The following is a 27,602-nucleotide window of genomic DNA, read 5'->3' on the forward strand; positions in this document are numbered from 1 at the left end:
CCCACTCACCTGAGTTAAACTCTTAGTGTCAAGCCCGAACCTCGACCCGGTCTGAAAAGAAATCACCAAAACATTTGGATGTTAGCAGTGGCACTGTTTCCAAATACACTGGAATTAATTTACTGAGAAAATGCAAAGGATGTAGTTGTTTGGGACAATGTGATGGAGTGCTGCACTACTGGAGAGTCAGTGATCAGGGAGTGCAGCACTGTTGGAGAGTCAATACTGAGGGAGTGCCGCACTGTTGGAGCATCCAACTGTCTGAGGATCGGTACTGCGAAAGTACCGCACTCAGAGGATCAGTACTGAGGGAGCGCTGCACTGTCAGAGGGTCAGTGCTGAGGGAGGGCCACACTGTCAGAGGGTCAGTACTGAGGGAGAGCCACACTGTCAGAGGGTCAGTACTGAGGGATCACTGCACTGTCAGAGGATCAGTACGGAGGTAGGGCCACACTGTCAGAGGTTCAGTACTGAGGGAGTGCTGCACTGTCAGAGGGTCAGTACTGAGGGAATGCCGCATTGTTGAAGGATCAGTACCGAGAGAGTGCCGCACTGGCAGAGGGTCAGTACTGAGTGAGCCCTGCACTGTCAGAAGGTCAGTACTGAGGGGGCGCTGCACTGTCAGAGGGTCAGTAATGAACATGTTCAGAAAATGGCATGAGTCTACTTTGTGTGAACAAAGCTGTTGCCCACTCACCTGAGTTAAACTCTTGCTGTCAAGCCCGAACCTCGACCCGGTCTGAAAAGAAATCACCAAAACATTTGGATGTTAGCAGTGGCACTGTTGCCAAATACACTGGAATTAATTTACTGAGAAAATGCAAAGGATGCAGTTGTTTGGGACAATGTGATGGAGTGCTGCACTACTGGAGAGTCAGTGATCAGGGAGTGCAGCACTGTTGGAGAGTCAATACTGAGGGAGTGCCACACTGTCAGAGGGTCAGTACTGCGAGAGTACAGCACTGTCAGAGGTTCCGTCCTGAGGGAATGCCGCACAGTTGGAGGGTCAGTACTGAGGGTGTACCGCACTGTCAGAGGGTCAGTACTGCGAGAGTACAGCACTGTCAGAGGTTCCGTCCTGAGGGAATGCCGCACAGTTGGAGGGTCAGTACTGAGGGTGTGCCGCACTGTCAGAGGGTCAGTACTGAGAGGGTGCTGCACTGTCAAGACAGTCGGTCCTGAGGGAACACCATACTGTCAAAGGGTCAGTACCAAGGAAGTGCCACACTGTCAGAGGGTCAGTACTGAGTGAGCGCTGCACTGTCAGTGGGTCAGTACTGAGGGAATGCCGCACAGTTGGAGGGTCAGTACTGAGGGAGTGCCGCACAGTTGAAGGGTCAGTACCGAGGGAGTGCTGCACTGTTGAAGGGTCAGTACCGAGGGAGTGCCGCACTGGCGGAGGGTCAGTACTGAGGGAGCGCTGCACTGTCAAAGGGTCAGTAATGAACATGTTTAGAAAGTGCCATGAGTCTACTCTAACAAAGCTGCTTCCCACTCACCGGAGTTAAAATCTTTCTGTCAACGCCTAACCTCGACCCTGTCTGAAAAGAAATCACCAAAACATTTGGATGTTAGCAGTGGTACTGTTGCCAAATACACTGGAATTAATTTACTGAGAAAATGCAAAGGATGCAGTTGTTTGGGACAATGTGATGGAGTGCTGCACTACTGGAGAGTCAGTGATCAGGGAGTGCTGCACTGTTGGAGAGTCAGTACTGAGGGAATGCTGCAGTGTCCCAGGATCAATACTGAAAGAAAGCTGCACTGTCAGCGGATCAGTATTGAGGAAGCATCGCACTAGCAAAGGGTCTACACTAAGAGAGCTCTGTGCTATTGGAAGAGTTATACTGCGGGAATGCAGCATTTTCAATCAGCAATAGGTGCTGCACTGTCAGAGGGTCATTACTAAGGGCATACTGCCCTGTTTCAAAGGTGGGGGCAGTACTGACGGAGCAAAGCACCATTGGTGGCAGTACTGACAGCGCACAGGTGATCCATTATGAGGCACCTACACTCTTTTGGGAGGCATGACTAAGGGATAGCTGCAATGTCAATGGTGTCACAATCAGATTAGTTACTAAAAGAGACCATCTGACTCCTTTCAGTGTGTGCTTCTCATAGGTCATGTTGGGAAACATAATAGATAATTTGTGTACAGCAAGATCCCTCAAACAGCATCATGATAAAAGTTCAGAAAGTGCAATAGAATATAGAACATTACAGTGTAGTACAGGCCCTTCAGCCCTCGATGTTGCACTGACGATCTGAAGCCCACCTAATCTACACTATTCCATTCTCGTCTAGCCATCACCATCTGAGAAAAAGGCTCTCACTGTCCAAACTATCTAACCCTCTGACTATCTTATACATCTCAATTAACTCACCTCTCAACCTTCTTCTCTCTAACAAAAACATCCTCAAGTCCCTCAGCCTTTCCTCGTAAGATCTTCCCTCCATATCAGGCACCATCCTATTAAATCTCCTCTGAACCATTTCCAAAGCTTCCACATCCTTCCTATGATGTGGTGACCAGAACTGTACATAATACACCAAACATGGCCGCACCAGAGTTTTGTACGGCTGCAGCAAAATCTCATGTTACCGAAACTCAATCCCTCTACCAATAAAAGCTAACACACCATATGCCTTCTTAACAACCGTATCAACCTGGGTGGCAACTTTCAAGGATCTATGTATCTGGACACAGAGATCTCTCTGCTCATCTACACTGCCAAGAATCTTACTCTTAAACCAGTATTCTGCATTCCTGTCACTCCTTCCAAAGTGAATCATCTCACACTTTTCCGTATTAAACTCCATTTGCCACTTCTCAGCCCAGCTCTGCAGCTTATCTATGTCTCCCTGAAATCCACAACTCTGCCAACCTTAGTGTAATCCGCAAATTTACTAATCCATCCTTCTCTGCCCTCATCTAGGTCATTTATAAAAATGACAAACATCAGTGGACCCAAAACAGGTCCTTGTGGCACACCACTGGCAATTGAACTCCAGGATAAATATTTCCCATCCACCACCACCCTTTGTCTTCTTTTAGCTAGGCAACTTCTGATCCAAACCGCTAAATCACCCTCAAACCCATGCCTCCATGTTTTGTGCAATAGCTTACCGTGGGGAACCTTATCAAAAGCCTTACTGAAATCCATACACATCACATTATTGAGTTTTTTGAGAATGTGACCAAACAGGTGGATGAGGGTAAAGCAGTTAAAGTTTGTGAGGCACGACCTACTCTTCGCATGTTGACTATCTCTAATCAACTTATTCATCTCTAGATAATTAAAAATCCTATCTCTTATAACCCTTCCAACACTTGACCTACAACCAAACTATGGTTCATAGATCTACAATTTCCAGGGTTGTCTCGACTCCTCTTCTTGAACAAGGGAACAGTATTTGCTATCCTCCAGTCTTCTGGCACTATTCCCATAGACAATGATGACAAAGATGAAAGCCAAAGGCTTGGCAACCTCTTTCCTGGCTTTTCATAGAATCCTAGGATAAATTCCATGTGGCCCAGTGGACTTAACTATTTTCAGACTTTCCAGAATTGCTAACACCTCCTCCTTATGCACCTTAATCCCATCTAGTCTAGTAGCAAGTATCTCAGTATTCCCCTTAACCACATTGTCTTTTTCTAGTATGAATACTGACAAAAAGTATCCATTTCACACTTTCTCTATCTCCTCAGCTCCTCGCACAACTTCCTACTACTACGCTTGATTGTCCCTAACCTTACTCTAGTCATTCTTTTATTCCTTAATACCTGGAGAAATCCTTACGGTTCTCCTTGATCCTATCCACCAACAACTTCTCATGTCTCCTCCTGGCTCTTCTCAGCTCTCTTTAGGTCTTTCCTGGCTAACTTGTAACTCTCAAGCGCCCTAACTGAGCCTTCATATCTCATCCTAACATAAGCCTTCTTCTTCCTCTTGACAAGAAATGCAACTTCCTTGGTAAACCACAGCTCCTGCGCTCGACAATGTTCTCCCTGCCTGACCGGTACACACTTACCAAGGAGCCGCAGTAGCTGGTCCTTCAATAAGCTCCACATTTCAATTGTGCCCATCTCCTGCAGTTTCCTTCCACATCTTATGCATCCTAAATCTTACCTAATCGCATTGTAACTGCCTTTCGCCCAGCTATAACTTTTGCCCTGTGGTGTGTACGTAATCTTTTCCATTACTAAAGTAAACATGACTGAATCATGGTCACTATCACCAGAGTGCTCACCTATCTCCAAATCTAACACCTAACCAGGTTCATTACCCAGTACCAAATCTAATGTGGCCTTGCTCTTTGTTGGCCTGTCTACATACTGTGTCAGGAAACTCTCCTGCACACATTGGACAAAAACTGACCTATCTAAAGTACTTGAACTACAGTATTCCCAGTCAATATTTTCAAAATTAAAGTCTCCCATAAGAACTACCCTGTTACTCTCACTCCTATCAAGGATCATCTTCACTATCCTACCCTCGACATCTCTGGAACTATTTGGAGGCCTATAGAAAACTCCCAACAGGGTAACCTCTCCTTTCCTGTTTCTAATCTCAGCCCATACTATCTCAGTAGGAGAGTCCTCAAATGTCCTTTCTGCAACTGTAATACTGCCCTTGACTCACAGTGCCACACCACCCCCTCGTTTACCATTTTCTCTGGTCTTACTGAAATATCTAAATCCCAGAACCTGCTCTACCCAAGTCTCTGAAGTGGCCACAACATCAAAATCTCAGGTACCAACCCATGCTGCAAGTTTACCCACCTCATTCCGGATGCAATGAGTCTACTTTGTGTTAACAAAGCCTTTTCCCACTCACCGGAGTTAAAGTCTTTCTGTCAAGGCCTAATCTCGACTCTGTCTGAAAAGAAATCATCCAAACATCTGGATGTCAGCACTGTTACTGTTGCCAAATACACTGGAATTAATTTACTGAGAAAATGCGAACGATGTAGTTGTTTGGGACATTGTGAGGTTACCATGTTGCCTGCCAGTCACATGTACATGTTACGCATGCGAGATTCCTGCGCATGTGAGATTCACAGTAGGAATTAATCAAAGTGATCTACGAATACCATCCATTGCATTACCTGTCTACTGCTTTGTCACGTATTCAAAAAACATTGTCATGTTTGTCAGGTATGACATACCCTTCCTGAATCTATGCTGACACATCCTGATTAACTGAAACTGTTTGGGCTGATGAGTTACCCTACCCTTGATGATAGACTCCAACAATTTCCCCAGTGCAAATTGTGGCAGTACAGAGGGACAGCTGCACAGGCAGGAGGTCAGTACAGAGGGAATACTGCACTCTCTGGCTGCAATATATAGAGAATACTGCAGTGTCAAGGGACAGCAAAGAGAGACTATGGCACAATTTGGGGGTAAGTCCAGAGGTTGGGTGCATCTTCAGGGGTCAGTGCTGGGGGACTGCTGCACTATTAGTGGGGTAGTACACGTTTTATGCTGCATCACTAGGGGTGAGTACTAAGACAGCAAACTCAAGGATTCTACACTGAGATCACTATGCTGTTTTCAGACGCATGGTTAAGAGTGAGCTGCAATCTCAACCATGTCACTGTCCAGCGAGATGTTAAACTAAGTCTCCGTTCTCTTTTAGTGTACGGCCACTGTTCTCATGTAGGGAAACACAATGGCCCATTTGTGCAGCACAAGATCCATTAAATAACACGATGATAAATGAGCACTTTCAGAAAGCAACTACACTAGGGCGACTTTTCTTTCTTGGTAAGGCCTCTTCCATCTCAGCAGATGTATACTCTCCCTCAGCATGTTGCAATGTCTGGGAGCCAAGTGCGCAGAGCGAGTGTAATGACACGGGGTAAACTCTCCTGCTTAATTTAAAACCAGCAACACAGAAAAGATTTATCCCGTGTAGTAATCTGTAAACTTCGAGTGGCCAAGAACTATTTAAAGTAAAAATAACAACTTTATTTCTTAAATGATAACAGAGAATAATTAACTAACAATTATTTACAAGTCCTTACTCTAACCTATCTTTTACCTTCCCTTCTATAATAGTAGTCTGATTAAACTTCCGATTACAATTTACAAAACAAAACGCCTGATTAAAAACCAGGCAGCTTTCATTCTACTCTGTATTTCGGTCTTTTCTTCTGCTTGGGAATACTGCTTCACAGGTTACTGATCGATAAAGGGACCTTTTAAGAGAATGATTTTCTGGACAGTGCGCAAATGTCATTGGCTTGGCAGTTCTCCTCTCAATTGTTCAATTTTCTCCAGTGTTGTACACCTCCCCCCCACACCCAAAGCATCAGATTGTGTCATTGATTTTTAAGATTCTCAATATACTCAATTCAAACTGGATTGGGGTATAATTTAAACTGATGGGCCTAATTCGAATCTGTTTTGTCATTTCCAGGCAGCCAGCTAATTTAGCTTTCGACCAAGTGTTACATTGTTACCTTATTGAGAACGCTTGGTACTGTCAAGTAACTCTCTTAAAGGTACAGTACATGCCACATCTTCGTAACAGAGAGTGCTAGACCACTAGGGATGCAGGACAGAGAGGGTGCTGCACCGTCAGGGGTTCAGTGCTGAGATAGCAAACTCAGGCAGCTACAATGTTGATGGTGTCACTGTCAGACAAAATCTGAAACCCAGGTTCTGTCTGCCCTCTATCACTATGCAGTCCACGATCAACATAACATTCAATTTCTGTTGAGAATGGTCTCTCAAATAACTTTATGATGAATGAGCACTTTCAGAAAACAGGGATGTGAGGCTGACCAACCTGTCTTGGTAAAAGCCAATTCCTCTTTACTGAATCTGAGAACTTCAACAAAATATCTGAGCCAACCTGGAAACAAATCATCTATCACTCTGTGTAAAAACCTTGCCCAAATCATATTCTTTGAACTTTACCCCCTCACCTTAAATTGAGTTTGAGACATTTCAGGTCTGAGAGGATGCAGCATAGTCTGGAAAGAAATGAAGAAAACATTTGGATGTTAACAGTCTCACTGTTGCTAAACATATTAAAATTAATTTACTGAGAAAAACTCAAGGATACAGTAATTCAGGACTCTGGGAAGTTACCATGTAGCCTGCCAGTCACAGCTAAGAACTGCATGGCAACCTGTGAACACAGGAAATTATCATTATTACACCTAACATTCATAAAGATGCGCAAGACACAATCATGAATCTTAAAACCCAAGAAGCCATTCAGCACTCAACTGCACCATGGTGGCAGTGCAGAGGGAGTGCTGCACTGTCAAGGGGGGGGGGGGAGGTGGGGTCAGCAAAGAGTGCATGCAGCTGTGTTGGTGGCAGCATAGAACAAGTGTTACACCATCAGGAAGGTCTATACACAGGGAGTGTGCACAGTCAGGGAGGACTTGACACAAGGAGTGTTGTACCAGAGAGACTGTATAGAGGGAATCCTGCACCAGAGACACTGTACAGAGTGAGTGCTGTACCATCGATGGGGCTGTACACAGGGAGTGTTGCACCAGAGATAATGTATACAGGGAATCCTGCCCCATGGACACTGTACAGAGTGAGTGATGCACGAGCAGAGACACTGTACAGGGGGCAAGGGCTGTACCATCAGGGAGGGCTTTACAGTGCAAGTGCTGCATCACAAGAGACCCTGTACCGAGGGAGTGCCGAACTGTCAGGGAGGACTGTACAGAGGGAGTGCCACACCACCTGTCTGCCCTCTATCACTATGCAGTCCCTGTTGTCATGTGATCAACATAACAACTAATTTCTGCAGAGAATGATCTCTCAAATAATATTGCGGTAAAAGAGCACTTTCAGAAAATAGGTATGTAAGGCTGACCAATCTGACCAACTGGTAAATGTTGATTCGCCCTTACCGAAGCTATGAACTTCAACGAAATTTCTGAGTCAACCTGAAAACAAATCACCAAAACATTTGCATGTTAACAATTGTCACTGCTGCCAAATGCACTAGAATGAATTAACTGAGAAAACGGTGAAGGTGTGGTAGTCAGGACCCCAAGAGATATGCTGCCTGCTAGTCACAGCTAAAAACTGCATGGCTACATACAGCACAGGAACAGGCCCTGTTCATGCTTAACATGACACCAAATTAAACAAGTTCCTGCTGCCTATCCCTGGCCAATATCCCTACATCCCTTGCTTATTCACGGGTTTATCTAAAAGCCATTTAAACACCCCTGTCATATCTGTTTCTATCATTACTTCTGGCAGCGTTCCAAGCACCTATCACTCTGTGTAACCATCTTGCCCAAACACATTCTTTGAGCTCCCCCCTCCCCCCCCCACCCCCCCACCCCCACTGCAAATTCATGCTCTTTAGTACAAGACATTTCAACTCTGGGATAAAAATTCTGACCGTCAAACCTATTTATACATCATAATTTAATAAACTTCTAACAGCTCTCCCCTTAGCCTCTGCCCTCCGGAGAAAATAACCGTAGTCTGCCAGCCTCTTCTGAGAGGTCATACCCTCTAATCTGGGCAGCATCCTGATACACCTCTTCTGCACACTTTCCAAGACCTCCACATCCTTCCTGTAGTTTGGCAATCCCACACTTTCCACCTTGGTCCTTCCAACTCACTAGAACATGCCAGCCCTGAATTCTGATTAGGAGAATTTTAAACAATTCCCACATGTGAAATGTAGACTTGCCCAATAGCAGCTCCTCCCAATTAACACTCCCTAGCTTCTGGCTAATACTGTTATAATTTTCCCTCCCCCAATTTAGTACCTTCCCGCAAGGTCCTGATTTATCCTTATTCATAACTATCTCAAAGCTTGAGGAGCAGTTTCCAAAATGCGGCCCCACTGGAAGATCAGTCACCTGGCCAGGCTCATTTGCCAACACAAGATCCAGTATGACTCCTCTTCTAGTTGGACAATCCATATTCTGTTTTACAAAATCAGCTTGCATGTACCTAACAAATCTGTCCCATCTAAGCTTCTTGCTGTGAGTCACAGTCAATTTCACAGGAGTTAAAGTCACCCACTATGGCAAACCTGTTATTTTGGTATTATTACATAATCCACCTATATATCTGTTCCTCAATGTCCCGGTGACTGTTGGCAGCCCTATAGTGTAATGCCATCAGAGTGATTGCACCTTTCCTATTTTTGAGCTCTACCCATATTGCCATGGTGGATGACCCCAGCAATATGTCCTCTCTGACTACAACTGTGACATTCTGCCTGATTAATAATGCAACTCTCCATCTTCTTTTACTTTCTTCTCTATCTCGTCTAAAACATCGAAACCCTGGAACACTGCCCAGGGCCTGTCCTGTCCTGTCCCTCTCTGAAACCAAGTCCCTGTAATGGCCACAACATGAACTGATGTCTTATGTCATGATCCAGGCTCTAAGCTCATCTGCCTCAGCCAAAATGCTCTTGCACTGAGAAATAAACACACTCAAACCCCTATCCCCACTGTGTTCATTAACCTGTCCCTGTCTATTCTTCCTTTCAGACTTATTCATCGTTACAACTGTCTTCCCCTCAATCTCTCAACTTGCTGCCCTGGTTCCCACCCCCCGCCACTCGAGTTTAAAGAGTAGTCCTTTGAGGAGACTGGTTCCCCTCATTTTAGGTACAACCCATCCCTCCTATACAGGTCACTCCTGTCCCAGAAGAGGTCCCACTGATTCAAGAACATGCAACCCTGCACCCTGTACTAGTGGCTTTTGCCATGCATTTATCGGTCTTATTTTCCTGTTTTGACACTCGCTAGCAGATGGCATCAGAAGTATTCCAGAGATTACAATCTTTGAGGTCTTGCTTTTTAACCTGCTGCCTAACTCCCTGAACTCTTGGTGTAAGACTTGATTCCTCACTTTGCCCGTAACATTGGTACCAACATATACCACAAGGAATAGGGTAAATACACAAGGCTTTTTCCCCTGGGGTGAGGGAGTCCAGAACTAGAGGGCATAGGTTTAGGGCGAGAGAGAAAAGATACAAGAGACCTAAGGGGCAACTTTTTCACTCCAAGGGTAGAAAGGGCTGCCAGAGAAAGTGATGGAGGCTGGTACAATTGTAACATTTAAGAGGCATCTGGATGGGTATATGAATAGGAAGGGTTTGGAGGGATATGGGCCGGGTGCTGGCAGGTGGGACTCGATTGGGTTGGGATATCTGGTCAGCATGGACGAGTTGGACGGATGGGTCTGTTGCCGTGCAGTACATCTCTATGACTCTAAAACCTCGAACTCATCGCCTTCTCCTTTAATGATGCCGTGCAGCCATTCAGTGGCATCCTTGACCCTGGCTCCAGGGAGACAACACACTCACCTGCAGTCTTGACTTTGATTGCAGAAATGCTTTTCTGCTCCCCTGACGAAAGAATCTTCTATCATTACCGCCCTTCCTTTCCTCTTCCTCCCACCAGTTTGTAAGTGGGACTCCGGTAGACTGCTGCACTACCTACCTGTTCTTTCAGGGCTGTCTGATGGTCACCACCCATTCCCTTCCTTCCTTTAGGCCCTTGAGCTGTGGTGTGACCTCTCTAAACTTGCTACCCACATAACTCTCAGCCTCAAGGATGTGGCATGGGGGCTTAGAGATTATGAGCTCCAGCTTCTGCAAATGGGAACCCTTCCTCCACACGTGGTCACCCAGGACACAGACAGCATCCAGGTCTCCCCACATGTGACAAGCTGTACATTCCACTTGGCTGGCCTCTCCTGACATCCCTTACATTTATAATTATCCCTTTAGACTGGAACAAAGTTTCACAACACCTTCAGCCGGTGAAAAACAGTCGCTATTGTCAATTACTCTCTAACCAATCAGATTACCGTGCTTTCCTGGGACATCTATCTTCTGTGTTATCCAAACTCTCAATCCCGCTCCCCCCCTTACCAATCCCGCAGTTTCTGCCATCCCACTGGTCCCAGGGTAAGTCCTTGTAGGTAAGTCCTGTTAACATGAAAAATTACAATTATCACTATTCACATTCATAATGGAGCTAGCTATACAATCATGAATCCAACAATCTAAGAAGCCATTCAGCCCTCGTCTCTTTACCACAGTGGCTGTAAGGGGGAGTACTATACAGTCAGGAGTTGCAGTACAGAGGGAGTGCTGTAGAATCAGGGGAGGCAATAGAGACGGAGTGCTACACAGTCACAGGGACAGTACCCCAGGGAGTGCAGCACTGTCAGATGCCAGTATAAAGGGAGTACTGCAATGTCTCCAGGCAGTATAGACGGAATGCCATACCATCAGGGAGAAGCACAGCGGGAGTGCTGCACTGTCAGGGCGGCCATACCGAGTAAGTGATGCACCGTCAGAGTTGTCAGGCCTTAGACAGCAAACTCAGGGAGTCCGTATTGACAGCATTACACTGTATTGTGAGACATGATTATAGGAGAGCTGCAATGTTGATGGTGTCACTATCAGGTGAGATGTTAAACCAAGACTCGTCTGCCCTCTTTCAGTGTTCAGTCACTGTTGTCATGTTGGGAAACACAATGGCCCATTTGTGCAAAGCAAGATGCATCAAATAACACTATGCTAAATGAGCACTTTCAGAAAGCAGCTGTATGAGAGAGAGAGAGAGTGGTAGCAAAGTTTCGCCCAACTCATTTGATCCACACTTCCCCTTTCAAATCTGACCCTTGACCCCACCTGGAAAGCACTTGGAATTTCGCAATGCCACCATTTTCAATTAACTTGCAACTAATTTACTAAATAAATACTCAGGATGCAGTTTTTAGAACTCACTGAAATTGCCATGTAGCCTGCTATTCACAGCCAGTATTTCTGGAGTTATATTTCATAATGGAGTTAGCTACACAATCTTGAATCTAACAATCCAAGAAGCCATTCAGACCTCATCCCTGTACTATGGTGGGTGGGGGGGAAGCACAGTTCAGAGGGAGGGCTGCACTGTCAGAGGGCAGTACAGAGGGCATACTGCATTGTCAGGGGCTAAATGCTTCCACAGCAAACTCCAGGAATCTGTACTGAACAGCATTACGCTGTTTTCAGAGACATGACTGAGAACTGCAATGTTGACAGTGTCAATGCAAGCAAGATGTTAAACTATGGCTCTGTCAGCCTTCCTTCAATGGGCAGTCACTGTTGTCACATGGTCCGCACAATGTCCAAACTCTGCAGGGATAAACATTATAAAGAATACTATGATAAAGGAGCACTTTTGGAAATCAGCTATGCGAAGACAACAAATCTGTCTTGATAAAGCATTTTCTCCCTCACCAGATCTGTACCCTTCTTCAAAATTACTGACTTTGTTCCTTTCTGGAAAGAAATGAAGAAAACATTTGGATGTTAGCAGTGTCACTCTTACCAAACACACTGGGAATAATTTCTCTTGAGTTACCGGTTAACATGGGAAATTCCCATTATCACTGCTCACATTCATTATTCTGTTAGATACACAATCATGAATCACTGCGATAAATGCGAACTGTCAGAAAACAGCTAAGCAAAGGAGACAAATGCAAGGTTACTCTGTAGCCAGCTGGTCACAGGTAGGAACTGCTTTGTCACCTGTTAACGTGGGAAACTACTGTGATTGTTCCTCGCATTTGTAATTATGTTAATGACAAGACAGCCTTTGTGTGGAGCCTCAGAAAATGGGGGAGATATTAAATGAATATTTTGCATCAGTATTTACTCTGGAAAAGGATATGGAAGATATAGACTGTAGGGAAATAGATGGTGACATCTTGCAAAATGTCCAGATTACAGATGTCTTGAAACGGTTAAAGGTGGATAAATCCCCAAGACCTGATCAGGTGTACCTGACAACTCTGTGGGAAGCGAGAGAAGTGATTGCTGGGCCTCTTGCTGAGATATTTGTATCATCGATAGTCACAGGGGAGGTGCCTGAAGACTGGAAGTTGGCAAATGTGGTGCCGCTGTTTAAGAAGGGCGGTAAAGACAAGCCAGGGAACTATAGACCAGTGAGCCTGACCTCGGTGGTGGGCAAGTTGTTGGAGGGAATCCTGAGAGACAGGATGTACATGTATTTGGAAAGGCAAGGATTGATTCGGGATAGTCAACATGACTTTGTGCGTGGGAAATCATGTCTCACAAACTTGATTGAGTTTTTTGAAAAAGTAACAAAGAAGATTGATGAGGGTAGAGCAGTAGATGTGATCTGTATGGACTTCAGTAAGGCGTTCGACAAGGTTCCCCATGGGAGACTGGTTAGTAAGGTTAGATCTCACGGAAAACAGGGAGAACTAGCCATTTGGATACAGAACTGGCTAGTTCTGGGTGGTGGTGGAGGGTAGTTTTTCAGACTGGAGGCCTGTGACCAATGGAGTGCCACAAGGATCGGTGCTGGGCCCTCTTTTTGTCATGTACATAAATGATTTGGATGCGAGCATAAGAGGTACAGTTAGTAAGTTTGCAGATGACACCAAAATTGGAGGTGTAGTGGACAGCGAAGAGGGGTACCTCAGATTACAACAGGATCTGGACCACATGGGCCAATGGGCTGAGAAGTGGTAGATGGAGTTTAATTCAGATAAATGTGAGGTGCTGCATTTTGGAAAAGCAAATCTTAACAGGACTTATACACTTAATGGTAAGATCCTAGGGAGTGTTGCTGAACAAAGAGACCTTGGAATGCAGGTTCATAGCTCCTTGAAAGTGGAGTCGCAGGTAGATAGGATAGTGAAGAAGGCGATTGGTATGCATTCCTTTATTGGTCAGAGTATGGAGTACAGGAGTTGGGAGGTCATGTTTTGGCTGTACAGAGCATTGGTTAGGCCATTGTTGGACTATTGCATGCAAGTCTGGTCTCTTTCCTATCGTAAAGATGTTGTGAAACTTGACAGGGTTGAGAAAAGGTTTCCAAGGATGTTGCCAGGTTTGGAGGATCTGAGCTACAGGGAGAGGCTGAACAGGCTGGGGCTGTTTTTCCTGGAGCGTCGGAGGCTGAGGGGTGACCTTATAGAGGTATACAAAATTATGAGGGCCATGGATAGGAAAAATAGACAAGTCTTTTCCCTGGGGTCGGGGACTCAAGAATTAGAGGGCATAGGTTTAGGGTGAGATGGGAAAGATATAAAAGAGACCTCGGGGCAGCTTTTTCACGCAGAGGGTGGTATGTGTTTGGAATGAGCTGCCAGAGGATGTGGTGGAGGCTGGTACAATTGCAACATTTAAGAGGCATTTGGATGGGTCTATGAATAGGAAGGGTTTGGAGGGATATGGGCCGGGTGCTGGCAGGTGGGACTAGATTGGGTTGGGATATCTGGTCGGCATGGACAGGTTGGACCGAAGGGTATGTTTCCATGCTGTACATCCCTATGACTCTATGACACACTCAAGAATGTTCCAGCACAGGGAGCCATTCAGCAGTCATTCCTGTGACAGCTAGAGGGCTCCACTGTCAGGGGTCAGTACTGAGACAGCAAATTCAGGGAGTCTGCACTGACAGCATTACACTGTTTTCAGAGACACAGTGAAGGAAGAGCTATAATGTTGATGGTCAGATCAGATGTTAAAGCAAGGCTTTGCCTCCCTTTCAGTGTAAAGTCACTGTTGTCATGTCAGTAAACATAACATCCAATTTGTCCAAGTAAAATCTCTCAAATAATATTGTGATAATTGACAACGTTGGGAAAAACAGCTATGCAGAGTGATGAATTGGTCACGGTCAAGATGTTTAACCTCACCTGATCTGTTCTGCTTATTGAAATTTTTGACACAGTCTGGAAAGACATCACCATACCATATGGGTGCTGGCAGTGTCATTGCTGCCAAATATAATGGAATCAATTTCCTGAGAAAATGCCAAGGTTTCAGTAGTTCCAGACGCTGTCAGGTTACCAGCTGCTACCTGCACACTTACCTGTTAACAAATTACTCTGACTCCTGTTCATATTCATAATAACCCTAGTTCCACAACAATGAACGTTACAACCCAGGAAGCTATGCAGCACTCCCCTCTGTATCACAGTGGACAATCAGGGGGGAGGCTAGATGTATTAAGCTGTATCATGGTGGGCAATCAGGAGGATGCTGGATGTATTACTCTGTATCATGGTGGGCAATCGGTGGGGGGGGGGGGGGGAAGGATGGATGTATTACTCTGTATCATGGTGGGCAATCGGTGGGGGGGGGGGAAAGGATGGATGTATTACTCTGTATCATGGTGGGCAATCGGTGGGGGGGGGGAAGGATGGATGTATTACTCTGTATCATGGTGGGCAATCGGTGGGGGGGGGAAGGATGGATGTATTACTCTGTATCATGGTGGGCAATCGGTGGGGGGGGGGGAAGGATGGATGTATTACTCTGTATCATGGTGGGCAATGGGGGGGGGGGAAGGATGGGTGTATTACTCTGTATCATGGTGGGCAATCGGGGGGGGGGGAAGGATGGATGTATTACTCTGTATCATGGTGGGCAATCGGGGGGGGGGAAGGATGGATGTATTACTCTGTATCATGGTGGGCAATCGGGGGGGGGGGAAGGATGGATGTATTACTCTGTATCATGGTGGGCAATCGGGGGGGGGGGGGGAAGGATGGATGTATTACTCTGTATCATGGTGGGCAATTGGGGGAGGGGAAGGATGGATGTATTACTCTGTATCATGGCGGGCAATCGGGGGGGGGGGAAGGATGGATGTATTACTCTGTATCATGGTGGGCAATTGGGGGGGGGGAAGGATGGATGTATTACTCTGTATCATGGTGGGCAATCGGGGGGGGGGAAGGATGGATGTATTACTCTGTATCATGGTGGGCAATCGGGGGGGGGGGGAAGGATGGATGTATTACTCTGTATCATGGTGGGCAATCGGGGGGGGGGAAGGATGGATGTATTACTCTGTATCATGGTGGGCAATCAGGGGGGGGGGAAGGATGGAGGTATTACTCTGTATCATGGTGGGCAATCGGGGGGGGGGGAAGGATGGATGTATTACTCTGTATCATGGTGGGCAATTGGGGGGGGGGAAGGATGGATGTATTACTCTGTATCATGGTGGGCAATCGGGGGGGGGGGAAGGATGGATGTATTACTCTGTATCATGGTGGGCAATCTGGGGGGGGGAAGGATGGATGTATTACTCTGTATCATGGTGGGCAATCGGGGGGGGGGAAGGATGGATGTATTACTCTGTATCATGGTGGGCAATCGGGGGGGGGGAAGGATGGATGTATTACTCTGTATCATGGTGGGCAATCGGGGGGGGGGGAAGGATGGATGTATTACTCTGTATCATGGTGGGCAATTGGGGGGGGGGGAAGGATGGATGTATTACTCTGTATCATGGTGGGCAATTGTTGGGGGGGGAAGGATGGATGTATTACTCTGTATCATGGTGGGCAATCGGGGGGGGGGAAGGATGGATGTATTACTCTGTATCATGGCGGGCAATCGGGGGGGGGGAAGGATGGATGTATTACTCTGTATCATGGTGGGCAATTGGGGTGGGGGGGGAAGGATGGATGTATTACTCTGTATCATGGTGGGCAATTGGTGGGGGGGGAAGGATGGATGTATTACTCTGTATCATGGTGGGCAATCGGGGGGGGGGAAGGATGGATGTATTACTCTGTATCATGGTGGGCAATTGGGGGGGGGGAAGGATGGATGTATTACTCTGTATCATGGTGGGCAATTGGTGGGGGGGGAAGGATGGATGTATTACTCTGTATCATGGTGGGCAATTGGTGGGGGGGGGGAAGGATGGATGTATTACTCTGTATCATGGTGGGCAATTGGGGTGGGGGGGGAAGGATGGATGTATTACTCTGTATCATGGTGGGCAATCAGGGGGGGGGGGAAGGATGGATGTATTACTCTGTATCATGGTGGGCAATCGGGGGGGGGGGAAGGATGGATGTATTACTCTGTATCATGGTGGGCAATCGGGGGGGGGGGGAAGGATGGATGTATTACTCTGTATCATGGTGGGCAATTGGTGGGGTGGGAAGGATGGATGTATTACTCTGTATCATGGTGGGCAATCGGGGGGGGGGGGGAAGGATGGATGTATTACTCTGTATCATGGTGGGCAATTGGGGGGGGGGGGGAAGGATGGATGTATTACTCTGTATCATGGTGGGCAATTGGGGTGGGGAGGCTGAATGTAATACTCCATATCATGGTGGGCAATTGGCGGGGGAGGGGGGGGGGGCGGGGGGAGGCTGGATGTATTACACAGTTACAGAGAACTGCACACAGCAAGTGTTGCACCAGCAAGGGCTCTGTAGAAAGAGTGTGCTGCATCATCTGGCTGGTCGTACAGAGGGTGTGCTGCACTGTCAGCAGGGGCAGCACACAGTGAGTGTTGCACTATAAGGGAGAAATATACCGAGCTGGAGATGCACCTTCAGGGGGTCAGTATTGAGACAACAAGCTCAAGAAGTTTGTACTGACGACACTACGCTGTCTTCAGAGTTTCAAGGAAGTGAGATTTTCAATGTTGGTGGGGTCACTGGCAGGCGGGATAATAAACCAAGGCTCTCTCTCTGCTCTGAGTCGCTATGCAGTCCCTGTTGTCAGGGAGCCAACATAATGTTCAACTTCAGCAGGGAAAAATCTCTCAAATAACACGGCAACGAATGAGCACTTTCACAAAACAGCCATGAGGTTGAAAACTCTGTCTTCATGATTGCCCATTCGCCCTCACCAGATCTGTACTCTTCATCGCAAATCCTGTCCACGATACAGTTTGGATTCAAATCACCAAAACATTTGGATGTTAACAGTGTCACTGTCATCAAGTACAGTGTACATTAAAATTAATTTACTGAGAAAACGGGAAAGATGTAGTATTCAACACCCCATGAGACACCATGTAGACTGCCCGTCACAGGTAAAAACTGCAGGGTTACCTGTTCACCTGGGAAATTACCACTATCCCAGCTTACATTCATTTTGGAGTTGGCTACACAATCTTCAATCTAACTCAAGAAGAGATTCAGACCTCATCTCTGTACTATGGGGGGCAGTACAGAGGGAGGGCTGCACTGTCAGGGGGCAGTACAGAGGGAGGGTTGCTCTATCAGGGGATAAATGCTTCCACAGCAAACTCGGGGAATCTGTACTGACAACATTACACTGTTTTCAGAGACATGACTGAGAGCTGCAATGTTGACAGTGTCAATGCAAGCAAGATGTTAAACTATGGCTCTGTCGGCCTTCTTTCAGTGGGCAGTCACTGTTGTCACATGGTCAACACAATGTCCAACTCCTGCTGGGACAAATATTATAAATATGTGATAAAGGAGCATTATCAGGAAACAGCTATGCGAGTACATCAAATCTGTCTTGATAAAGCATCTTCTCCCTCACCAGATCTGTACCCTTCTTCAAAATTCCTGACTTTGTCCCTTTCTGGAAAGAAATGAAGAAAACATTTGGATGTTAGCAGTGTCAGTGTTACCAAACACACTGGGAATAATTTCCTGAGAGAACACTCAAAATTCATTAGTTTGGGACCCCATGGGGTTACCATGAAGCCTATTAATTACAGCTAGTAACGGTGTGGTTACCTGTTAACCCGGGAAATTGCCTTTATTATGTCCACGTTCAAAACGATGTTAGATACATAATCATGAATCTTACAATGAATGAATCCATTCAGCCCCCATCCCTTTTACCAGGATTGCAGTGCAGATGGAGTACTGTGCCTATGGGGTACAGTACAGAGTGAGTGAGGAAGGCAGCATTATCAGGGAGACTATACACAGTGAGTGTTACATGTTCAGGAGGCTGTGTGGAGGGAGTACTGCACTGTCAGGGAGGCTGAACAGACTGAATGTCTGTGGGTAAGCACTGAGACAGCAAACTCAGCGAATCTGTCCTGACACCATTACCCTGTTTGCAAAGACACAATTAAATGTGAGCTGAAATGTTGTCGCTGTCGCTATCAGGAGAGATGTTAAACCAAAGCCCTGTCTGCCCTTTTCAGTGTGCAGTCACTGTTGTCATGTGGGCAACATAAATGTCCAATTTCTGCTGAGAAAGATCTCTCAAATAACACTGCAATGACTGAGCACTTTCCAAACACAGCTACATGAGGCCAGCGAATCTGTCGCAGCAATGGTCCATTCGCCCTCACCGGATCTGTACTCTTCATCGCAAGTGCTGTCCTTGATACAGTCTGGAAACAAATCTCCAAAATATTTGGATGTCAGCAGTGTTGCTGATATCAAGTACATTATAATTTATTTACTAAGAAAACAGGAAAGATGTAGTATTCAATGTAGATACCATGTAGACTGCCCATCACAGGTAAAAACTGCAGGGTTACCTGTTCACCTGGGAAATTACCACTATCCCAGTTTACATTTATAATGGAGTTAGCTAGACAATCACACATCTAACAAACCAAGAAGCCATTCACACCTCATCACTGTACTATGGGGACAGTAAAGAGGGAGGGCTGCACTGTTTAAGGGGCGGTACAGAGGGAGGGCTGCACTGTCAGGGGGCGGTACAGAGGGAGGTCTGCACTGTCAGGGGGCAGTACAGAGGGAGGGCTGCACTGTCAGGGGGCGGTACAGAGGGAGGGCTGCACTGTCAGGGGGCGGTACAGAGGGAGGGCTGCACTGTCAGGGGGCGGTACAGAGGGAGGGCTGCACTGTCAGGGGGCGGTACAGAGGGAGGGCTGCACTGTCAGGGGGCGGTACAGAGGGAGGGCTGCACTGTCAGGGGGCGGTACAGAGAGAGGGCTGCACTGTCAGGGGGCGGTACCGAGGGAGGGCTGCACTGTCAGGGGATAAATGTTTAAACAGCAAACTCAGAGTCTGTACTGACAACATGACACTATGTTCAGAGACACGATTGAGAGCTGCAATGCTGACAGTGGCAATGCAGGCGAGATATTAAACTGTGGCTCTCTCTGCCCTCTTTCAATGTACAGTCTCTGTTGTCATGTGGTCAACATAATATCCAAGTTTTGCAGAAACAAATATTTCAGAGAGCATTAGATAAAGGAGCACTTTCAGAAAACAACGACACGAATACAACAACTCTGTTTTGATAAAGCAATTTCTCCCTCACCAGATCTGTACCCTTCTTCAAAATGCCTGACCTCGTCCCTTTCTGAAAAGAAATGAAGAAAACATTTGGATGTTAGCAGTGTCACTGTTGTCAAATACACTGGAGTTTATTTCCTGACAGAACACTGAATTCATTAGTTTGGGACTCCATGAGGTTACCATGAGTCACAGGTAGTGTCTGCATTGTCACCTGCAGACACCTTGGAAATTATTATTGGACTGTCCACATTCAAAACTATGCTAGATACATAATTATGAATCTTACAACGAAGGAAAGCATTCAGCCCCCATCCCCTTTACCAGGATTGCAGTGCAGATGGAGTACTGTGCCTATGGGGTACAGTACAGAGTGAGTGAGGAAGGCAGCATCATCAGGGAGACTATACACAGTGAGTGTTACATGTTCAGGAGGCTGTGTGGAGGGTGTACTGCACTGTCAGGGAGGCTGAACAGACTGAATGCTGCATCATCAGTGGGTAAGCACTGAGACAGCAAACTCACAAACTCAGCGAATCTGTACTGACACCATTACCCTGTTTGCAGAGACACAATTAAATGTGAGCTGAAATGTTGACGGTGCCACTATCAGGAGTGATGTTAAACCAAAGTTCTGTTTGCCCTTTTTGAGTGTGCAGTCACTGTTGTCATGTGGGCAACATAAATGTCCAATTTCTGCTGAGAAAGATCTCTCAAATAATGAATGACTGAGCACTTTCAGAACACAGCTACATGAGGCCAGCAAATATGTCAAGATAATGGCTTATTCGCCCTCACCAGATCTGAACTCTTCATCGCAAGTGCTGTCCTCGACACAGTCTGGAAGCAAATCACCAAAACATATGGCTGTTAGCAGTGTTACTGCTGTTATGTACTCTATAATTAATTTACTGAGAAAACATGAAAGATGTTTTCTTCAACACCCCATGAGATACCATGTAGACTGCCCATCACAGCTAAAAACTGCAGTGTTACCTGTTCATCTGGGAAATTACCATTATCACAGCTTACATTCATAATGAGTTAGCTGGACAATCATACATCTAACAACCCAAGAAGCCATTCACACCTCATCCCTGTACTAGTATAGAGGAAGTGCTGCACTGTCAGGGGATAAATGTCTATACAGCAATCACCGGGAGTCTGTACTGACAGCATGACACTATGTTCAGAGACACGATTGAGAGCTGCAATGCTGACAGTGGCAATGCAGGAGAGATATTAAACTGTGGCTCTGTCTGCCCTGTTTCAATGTACAGTCTCTGTTGTCATGTGGTCAACATAATATCCATCTTCTGCAGAGACAAATATTTCGAATAGCATATGATAAAGGAGCACTTTCAGAAAACAGCTAAGCGAGTATGACAAATCTGGTTTGATAAAGCAATTTCTCCCTCACCAGATCTGTACCCTTCTTCAAAATTTCTGACTTCTTCCCTTTCTGAAAAGAAATGAAGAAAACATTTGGATGTTAGCAGTGTCAGTGTTACCAAACACACTGGGAATAATTTCCTTACAGAAATACTCCAAACGGATTAGTTTGAGACTACATGAGGTTACCACGCAGCCCACTAATCACAGCTAGTACCTACGCGGTGGTATGACATGGGGTAATCCCCTCTGCAAATTTCAACCAGCCACACAGAAAAGTTCACCTCACACCCTAATCTGTTAAAATTCGAGAGGCAAGCAACAATCCGAGAGGTCACTATTTAAAGGAAATATTCACAATTTCATTTTTTAAGTACAACAGCGAATATTAAAACCAACAACCGTTTACAACTCCTTTCTCTTAAACCGATCTTTTGCCTCCCGCTCTGTAATGCCAGTCCAGTTAAAAATCCTGATTATGATTTACAAAAAAGATCACATTTCAAAACACCAGTCAGCTTTATCGATTCTCCTTTGTAGATTTTATCTCGGTCAGTTTTAATTTTCTGCTGGGCACATTTCTTATTGACAGGTACCTTTCAGTCTATATTTGTGATGTCTTTGGCAGTTCCCCTTCTAACTGTTCAAAATGTCTGGTTTTATACCCCAAAACATCGGATTCATATCATTGTTTTAATATTATCAAAATCCTAAATTAAAATGTGGTTGGATTTCGGTATCTTGAGGTATAGTTTAAACTGACTGGCCAAATTTGACTTTGTGTCATGGCAACTCATCTGCAGCTGTTTATTTCCCAAGTGTTACATTGCTACTTTGTTCAGGACTCTCTGTACTTCGTTAGTCCTTCCTCGCTTTTCAACGCTCTTAAAGGTACAATACAGCTCCACACTTTTATAATAGCCGTTAACTGTTCACCTTGGAAATTACCAATATACAGTTCACATTCAAAACTACACCAGATACATAATTATGAATCTTACAACGAAGGAAAGCATTCAGCCCCCATCCCCTTTACCAGGATTGCAGTGCAGATGGAGCACTGTGCCTATGGGGTACAGGACAGAGTGAGTGAGGAAGGCAGCATCATCAGGGAGACTATACACAGTGAGTGTTACATGTTCAGGAGGCTGTGTGGAGGGTGTACTGCTCTGTCAGGGAGGCTGAACAGACTGAATGTCTGTGGGTAAGCACTGAGACAGCAAACTCAGCGAATCTGTACTGACACCATTACCCTGTTTGCAGAGATACAATTAAATGTGAGCTGAAATGTTGACGGTGCCACTATCAGGAGAGATGTTAAACCAAAGTTCTGTTTGCCCTTTTTCAGTGTGCAGTCATTGTTGTCATGTGGGCAACACAATGTTCAATTTCTGCCAAGAAAGATCTCTCAAATAATGAATGACTGAGCATTTTCCAAACACAGCTATATGAGGCCAGCAAATCTGTCGTGGTAATGGTCCATTCGCCCTCACCGGATCTGTACTCTTCATCGCAAGTGCTGTCCTTGATACAGTCTGGAAACAAATCACCAAAATATTTGGATGTTAGCAGTGTTGCTGATGTCAAGTACATTATAATTTATTTACTAAGAAAACAGGAAAGATGTAATATTCAATGCCCCATGAGACACCATGTAGACTGCCCATCACAGGTAAAAACTGCAGGGTTACCTGTTCACCTGGGAAATTACCACTATCCCAGTTTACATTTATAATGGAGTTAGCTAGACAATCACACATCTAACAAACCAAGAAGCCATTCACACCTCATCACTGTACTATGGGGACAGTAAAGAGGGAGGGCTGCACTGTCAGGGGGCGGTACAGAGGGAGGGCTGCACTGTCAGGGGATAAATGTTTAAACAGCAAACTCAGAGTCTGTACTGACAGCATGACACTGTGTTCAGAGACACGATTGAGAGCTGCAATGCTGACAGTGGCAATGCAGGCGAGATATTAAACTGTGGCTCTGTCTGCCCTCTTTCAATGTACAGTCTCTGTTGTCATGTGGTCAACATAATATCCGAGTTTTGCAGAAACAAATATTTCAGAGAACATTATTTTAAAGGAGCACTTTTAGAAAACAGCAACACGAATACAACAAATCTGTTTTGATAAAGCAATTTCTCCCTCACCAGATCTGTACCCTTCTTCAAAATGCCTGACCTCGTCCCTTTCTGAAAAGAAATGAAGAAAACATTTGGATGTTAGCAGTGTCACTGTTGTCAAATACACTGGGATTTATTTCCTGACAGAACACTCTGAATTCATTAGTTTGGGACTCCATGAGGTTACCATGAGTCACAGGTAGTATCTGCATTGTCACCTGCAGACACCTTGGAAATTATTATTGGACTGTCCACATACAAAACTATGCTAGATACATAATTATGAATCTTACAACGAAGGAAAGCATTCAGCCCCCAGCCCGTTTATCAGGATTGCAGTGCAGATGGAGTACTGTGCCTATGGGATACACTAGAGTGAGTGAGGAAGGCAGCATCATCAGGGAGACTATACACAGTGAGTGTTACATGTTCAGGAGGCTGTGTGGAGGGTGTACTGCTCTGTCAGGGAGGCTGAACAGACTGAATGTCTGTGGGTAAGCACTGAGACAGCAAACTCAGCGAATCTGTACTGACACCATTACCCTGTTTGCAGAGATACAATTAAATGTGAGCTGAAATGTTTACGGTGCCACTATCAGGAGAGATGTTAAACCAAAGTTCTGTCTGCCCTTTTTCAGTGTGCAGTCACTGTTGTCATGTGGGCAACATAAATGTCCAATTTCTGCTGAGAAAGATCTCTCAAATAACACTGCAATGACTGAGCACTTCCAAACACAGCTACATGAGGCCAGCGAATCTGTCGCAGCAATGGTCCATTCGCCCTCACCGGATCTGTACTCTTCATCTCAAGTGTTGTCCTTGATACAGTCTGGAAACAAATCACCAAAATATTTGGATGTTAGCAGTGTTGCTGATGTCAAGTACATTATAATTTATTTACTGAGAAAATGGGAAAGATGTAGTATTCAATGTAGATACCATGTAGACTGCCCATCACAGGTAAAAACTGCAGGGTTACCTGTTCACCTGGGAAATTACCACTATCCCAGTTTACATTCATAATGGAGTTAGCTAGACAATCACACATCTAACAAACCAAGAAGCCATTCACACCTCATCACTGTACTATGGGGCAGTACAGAGGGAGGGCAGCACTGTCAGGGGGCGGTACAGAGAGAGGGTTGCTCTATCAGGGCATAAATGCTTCCACAGCAAACTCGGGGAATCTGTACTGACAGCATTACACTGTTTTCAGAGACATGACTGAGAGCTGCAATTTTGACAGTGTCAATGCAAGCAAGATGTTAAACTATGGCTCTGTCGGCCTTCTTTCAGTGGGCAGTCACTGTTGTGACACGGTCCACACAATGTCCAACTCCTGCAGAGACAAATATTTCAAATAACACTGTGATAAAAGAGCACTTTTAGGAAACAGCTATGCGAGTACTACAAATCTGTCTCAATAAAGTATTTTCTCCCTCACCGTATCTGTACCCTTCTTGAAAATTCCTGACTTCTTCCCTTTCTGAAAAGAAATGAAGAAAACATTTAGATGTTAGCAGTGTCAGTGTTATCAAATACACTGGGAATAATCTCCAGAGTGAATACTCAGAATGCATCAGGGAGGCTGTGCATAGCGAGTGTTGCACCTTCAGTGGGCTGTACAACAGGAGTGCGGCACTGTCAGGAAGGCTGTACAAGAGCAAATGCTGCATTGTCAGAGTGTAAACACTGACACAGCATGTGTACTGCCAACGTGACGCTGTTTTCAGAGACACAATTAAGTGTGAGCTGCAATGTTGACATTGTCCCTGTCAGACAAAACATTAAACTGAAGCTCTGTCTGCCCCTTTTCGATGTGCAGTCACCGTTGTTGTGCGGTCAACATAACATCCAATCTCTACAGGGAAAGATCTCTCAAATAACACTGTGATTGATGAATGTGCACTCTCAGAAAACAGCCACGTGAATCTGTCTTGGCAATGGCCTTGTCGCATCTCTACGTTCTTCACCAAAATTCCTGCCCTCAACTCCGTCTGGAATGAAATCACCCAAACACGTGGATGTGAGCAGGTGTCACTGTCACCAAACGGACTGGGATTCAATTTCCCGAGGAAATGCTGAGGACACGGTGGGTTACCGTGTAGCCTGCAGGTCACAGCTGGGACCTCGCAATGTCCATCTGTGCGGCTGGGACATCACCATTATCCCTGAACATATCTGAAATAACCCCTCCAGTGTGTGTTTTATTGTTGTTAATGGGTAACGGAGGGATGGGGGGGGGGGGGGCCCGGCCTGTCCCTGAGGGTGCGGAGGGGGCTGTCACTGCCTGTCCCTGAGGGTGGGGGAGTGGGCGGGAGGGTGTCACTGCCTGTCCCTGAGGGTGGGGGAGTGGACAGGGGAGTGGATGGGGCGGGGGAGGGGGGGGGGGTCTGCCTGTCCCCTAGGGGGAGGTGGGGGGGGGGGGGGAGTGGAGGGATGTCACTGCCAGTCCCTGAGGATGGGGGGAGGGATTTGTCACTGCCTGTCCCTGAGAGTCAGGGAGTGGAAGGGGTGTCACTGCCTGTCCCTGAGGGAGGGGTGGGGAGGGGAGGGGGGTGTCACTGCCTGTCCCTGAAGGTGGGGGAGTGGAGGGGGGTGTCAGTGCCTGTCCCTGAAGGTGGGGGAGTGGAGGGGGGTGTCAGTGCCTGTCCCTGAGGGAGGGGTGGGGTGGGGAGGGGAGGGGGGTGTCACTGCCTGTCCCTGAGGGTGGGGGAGTGGAGGGGGGTGTCACTGCCTGTCCCTGAGGGTGGGGGAGTAGAAGGGGGTGTCAGTGCCTGTCCCTGAGGGAGGGGTGGGGTGGGGAGGGGAAGGGGGTGTCACTGCCTGTCCCTGAGGGTGGGGGAGTGGAGGGGGGTGTCAGTGCCTGTCCCTGAGGGTGGGGGAGTAGAAGGGGGTGTCAGTGCCTGTCCCTGAGGGAGGGGTGGGGTGGGGAGGGGAAGGGGGTGTCACTGCCTGTCCCTGAGGGGGGGTTAGTGGAGGGGGGTGTCAGTGCCTGTCTCTGAGGGTGGGGAGGGTGTCACTGCCTGTCGCTGAGGGTGGGGGAGGAGAATGTCACAGATGTCCCTGGAGGATGGGAGGGGGGGTGGGTGTCCCTGCCTGTCCCTGAGGGTGGGGTGGGGAGGTGGTGTGTCACTGCCTGTTCGTTAGGGTGGGGGAGGGGAGAGGGGTGTCACTGCCTGTCCCTGAGGGTGGGGGTGGTCACTGCATGTCCCTGAGGGTGGGGGAGTGGAGGGGGGGTGTCACTGCCTGTTCTGAGGGTGGGGGGGTATCTGTCTGTCCCTGAGGGTGGGGTGGGGAAGGGGGGTGTCACTGTCTGTCCCTGAGGGTGGGGGAGGGGAGGGAAGGATGTCACTACCTGTGCCTAGGGTGGGGGAGGGGAGGGGGGTGTCATTGCCTGTCCCTGAGGCTGGGTGAGGGGAGTGTGTCCCTCTCCCTTTGAACAGCCCAAGGCCTGTCCCACTGTCACCCACTGGCTCCGTTCAGCTTGACTGTCAAACCACATCATCATTTATACACCCCCAAACCCCACTCCCCACATCAAGCGACTGATTCAATCACTGTCTTTCAGGGGGACGGGGGGGTGGGGGGGGTGATCGTCTCGCTTCAGCATCCAGCCCACCCTCCTCAATGCTCATCCCTTTCTCCATTCCCATGCACACCCTCCCCAATGCTCATCCCTTTCTCGATTCCCTCCCTCTCTCTCCCCAACACTCAACCCTTTCTCCACTCCCTCCCCCTCTCTCCCCAATGCTCATCCCTTTCTCCATTCCCGCCCACCCCCTCCCCAACATTCATCCCATACTCCATTCCCTCCCTCACCCTCCCCAATGCTCATCCCTTTCTCCATTCCCTCCCTCCCCAATGACCCCATTTCTCCATTCCCTCCCACCTCGATGCTCAACCCTTTCTCCATTCCTTCCCTCCCTCCCTAATGCTCACCCCATTCTCCATTCCCTCCCCAATCCTCACTCCTTTCCCTCCCCAATCCTCACTCCATTCCCTCCCCAATCCTCACTCCATTCCCTCCCCAATCCTCACTCCTTTCCCTCCCCAATCCTCACTCCATTCCCT

General features: G+C 46.9%; 1 protein-coding gene across 1 annotated transcript in view; it reads right to left on the minus strand.

Annotated features, from left to right (window-relative positions):
- The window catches only part of LOC140468548 (uncharacterized), a 112,953-nt gene that overhangs the window by 17,785 nt on the left and 67,566 nt on the right, over nucleotides 1–27,602 (minus strand). The window contains exons 2-17 of the mRNA XM_072564638.1: nucleotides 24,973–25,014; nucleotides 24,316–24,357; nucleotides 23,556–23,597; nucleotides 22,894–22,935; nucleotides 21,429–21,470; nucleotides 20,807–20,848; nucleotides 20,034–20,075; nucleotides 18,321–18,362; nucleotides 12,252–12,293; nucleotides 10,893–10,949; nucleotides 7,888–7,923; nucleotides 6,937–6,984; nucleotides 4,839–4,880; nucleotides 1,500–1,541; nucleotides 698–739; nucleotides 10–51 (exon numbers count right to left, since the gene is read on the minus strand). Of these exons, the coding sequence (XP_072420739.1) occupies nucleotides 10–51; nucleotides 698–739; nucleotides 1,500–1,541; nucleotides 4,839–4,880; nucleotides 6,937–6,984; nucleotides 7,888–7,923; nucleotides 10,893–10,949; nucleotides 12,252–12,293; nucleotides 18,321–18,362; nucleotides 20,034–20,075; nucleotides 20,807–20,848; nucleotides 21,429–21,470; nucleotides 22,894–22,935; nucleotides 23,556–23,597; nucleotides 24,316–24,357; nucleotides 24,973–25,014 (687 nt within the window). The remainder of the gene's footprint in view (nucleotides 1–9; nucleotides 52–697; nucleotides 740–1,499; nucleotides 1,542–4,838; nucleotides 4,881–6,936; nucleotides 6,985–7,887; nucleotides 7,924–10,892; nucleotides 10,950–12,251; nucleotides 12,294–18,320; nucleotides 18,363–20,033; nucleotides 20,076–20,806; nucleotides 20,849–21,428; nucleotides 21,471–22,893; nucleotides 22,936–23,555; nucleotides 23,598–24,315; nucleotides 24,358–24,972; nucleotides 25,015–27,602) is intronic.

Source organism: Chiloscyllium punctatum, chromosome 47 (assembly GCF_047496795.1).
Source record: "Chiloscyllium punctatum isolate Juve2018m chromosome 47, sChiPun1.3, whole genome shotgun sequence".
In the NCBI taxonomy this organism is placed as follows: domain Eukaryota; kingdom Metazoa; phylum Chordata; class Chondrichthyes; order Orectolobiformes; family Hemiscylliidae; genus Chiloscyllium; species Chiloscyllium punctatum.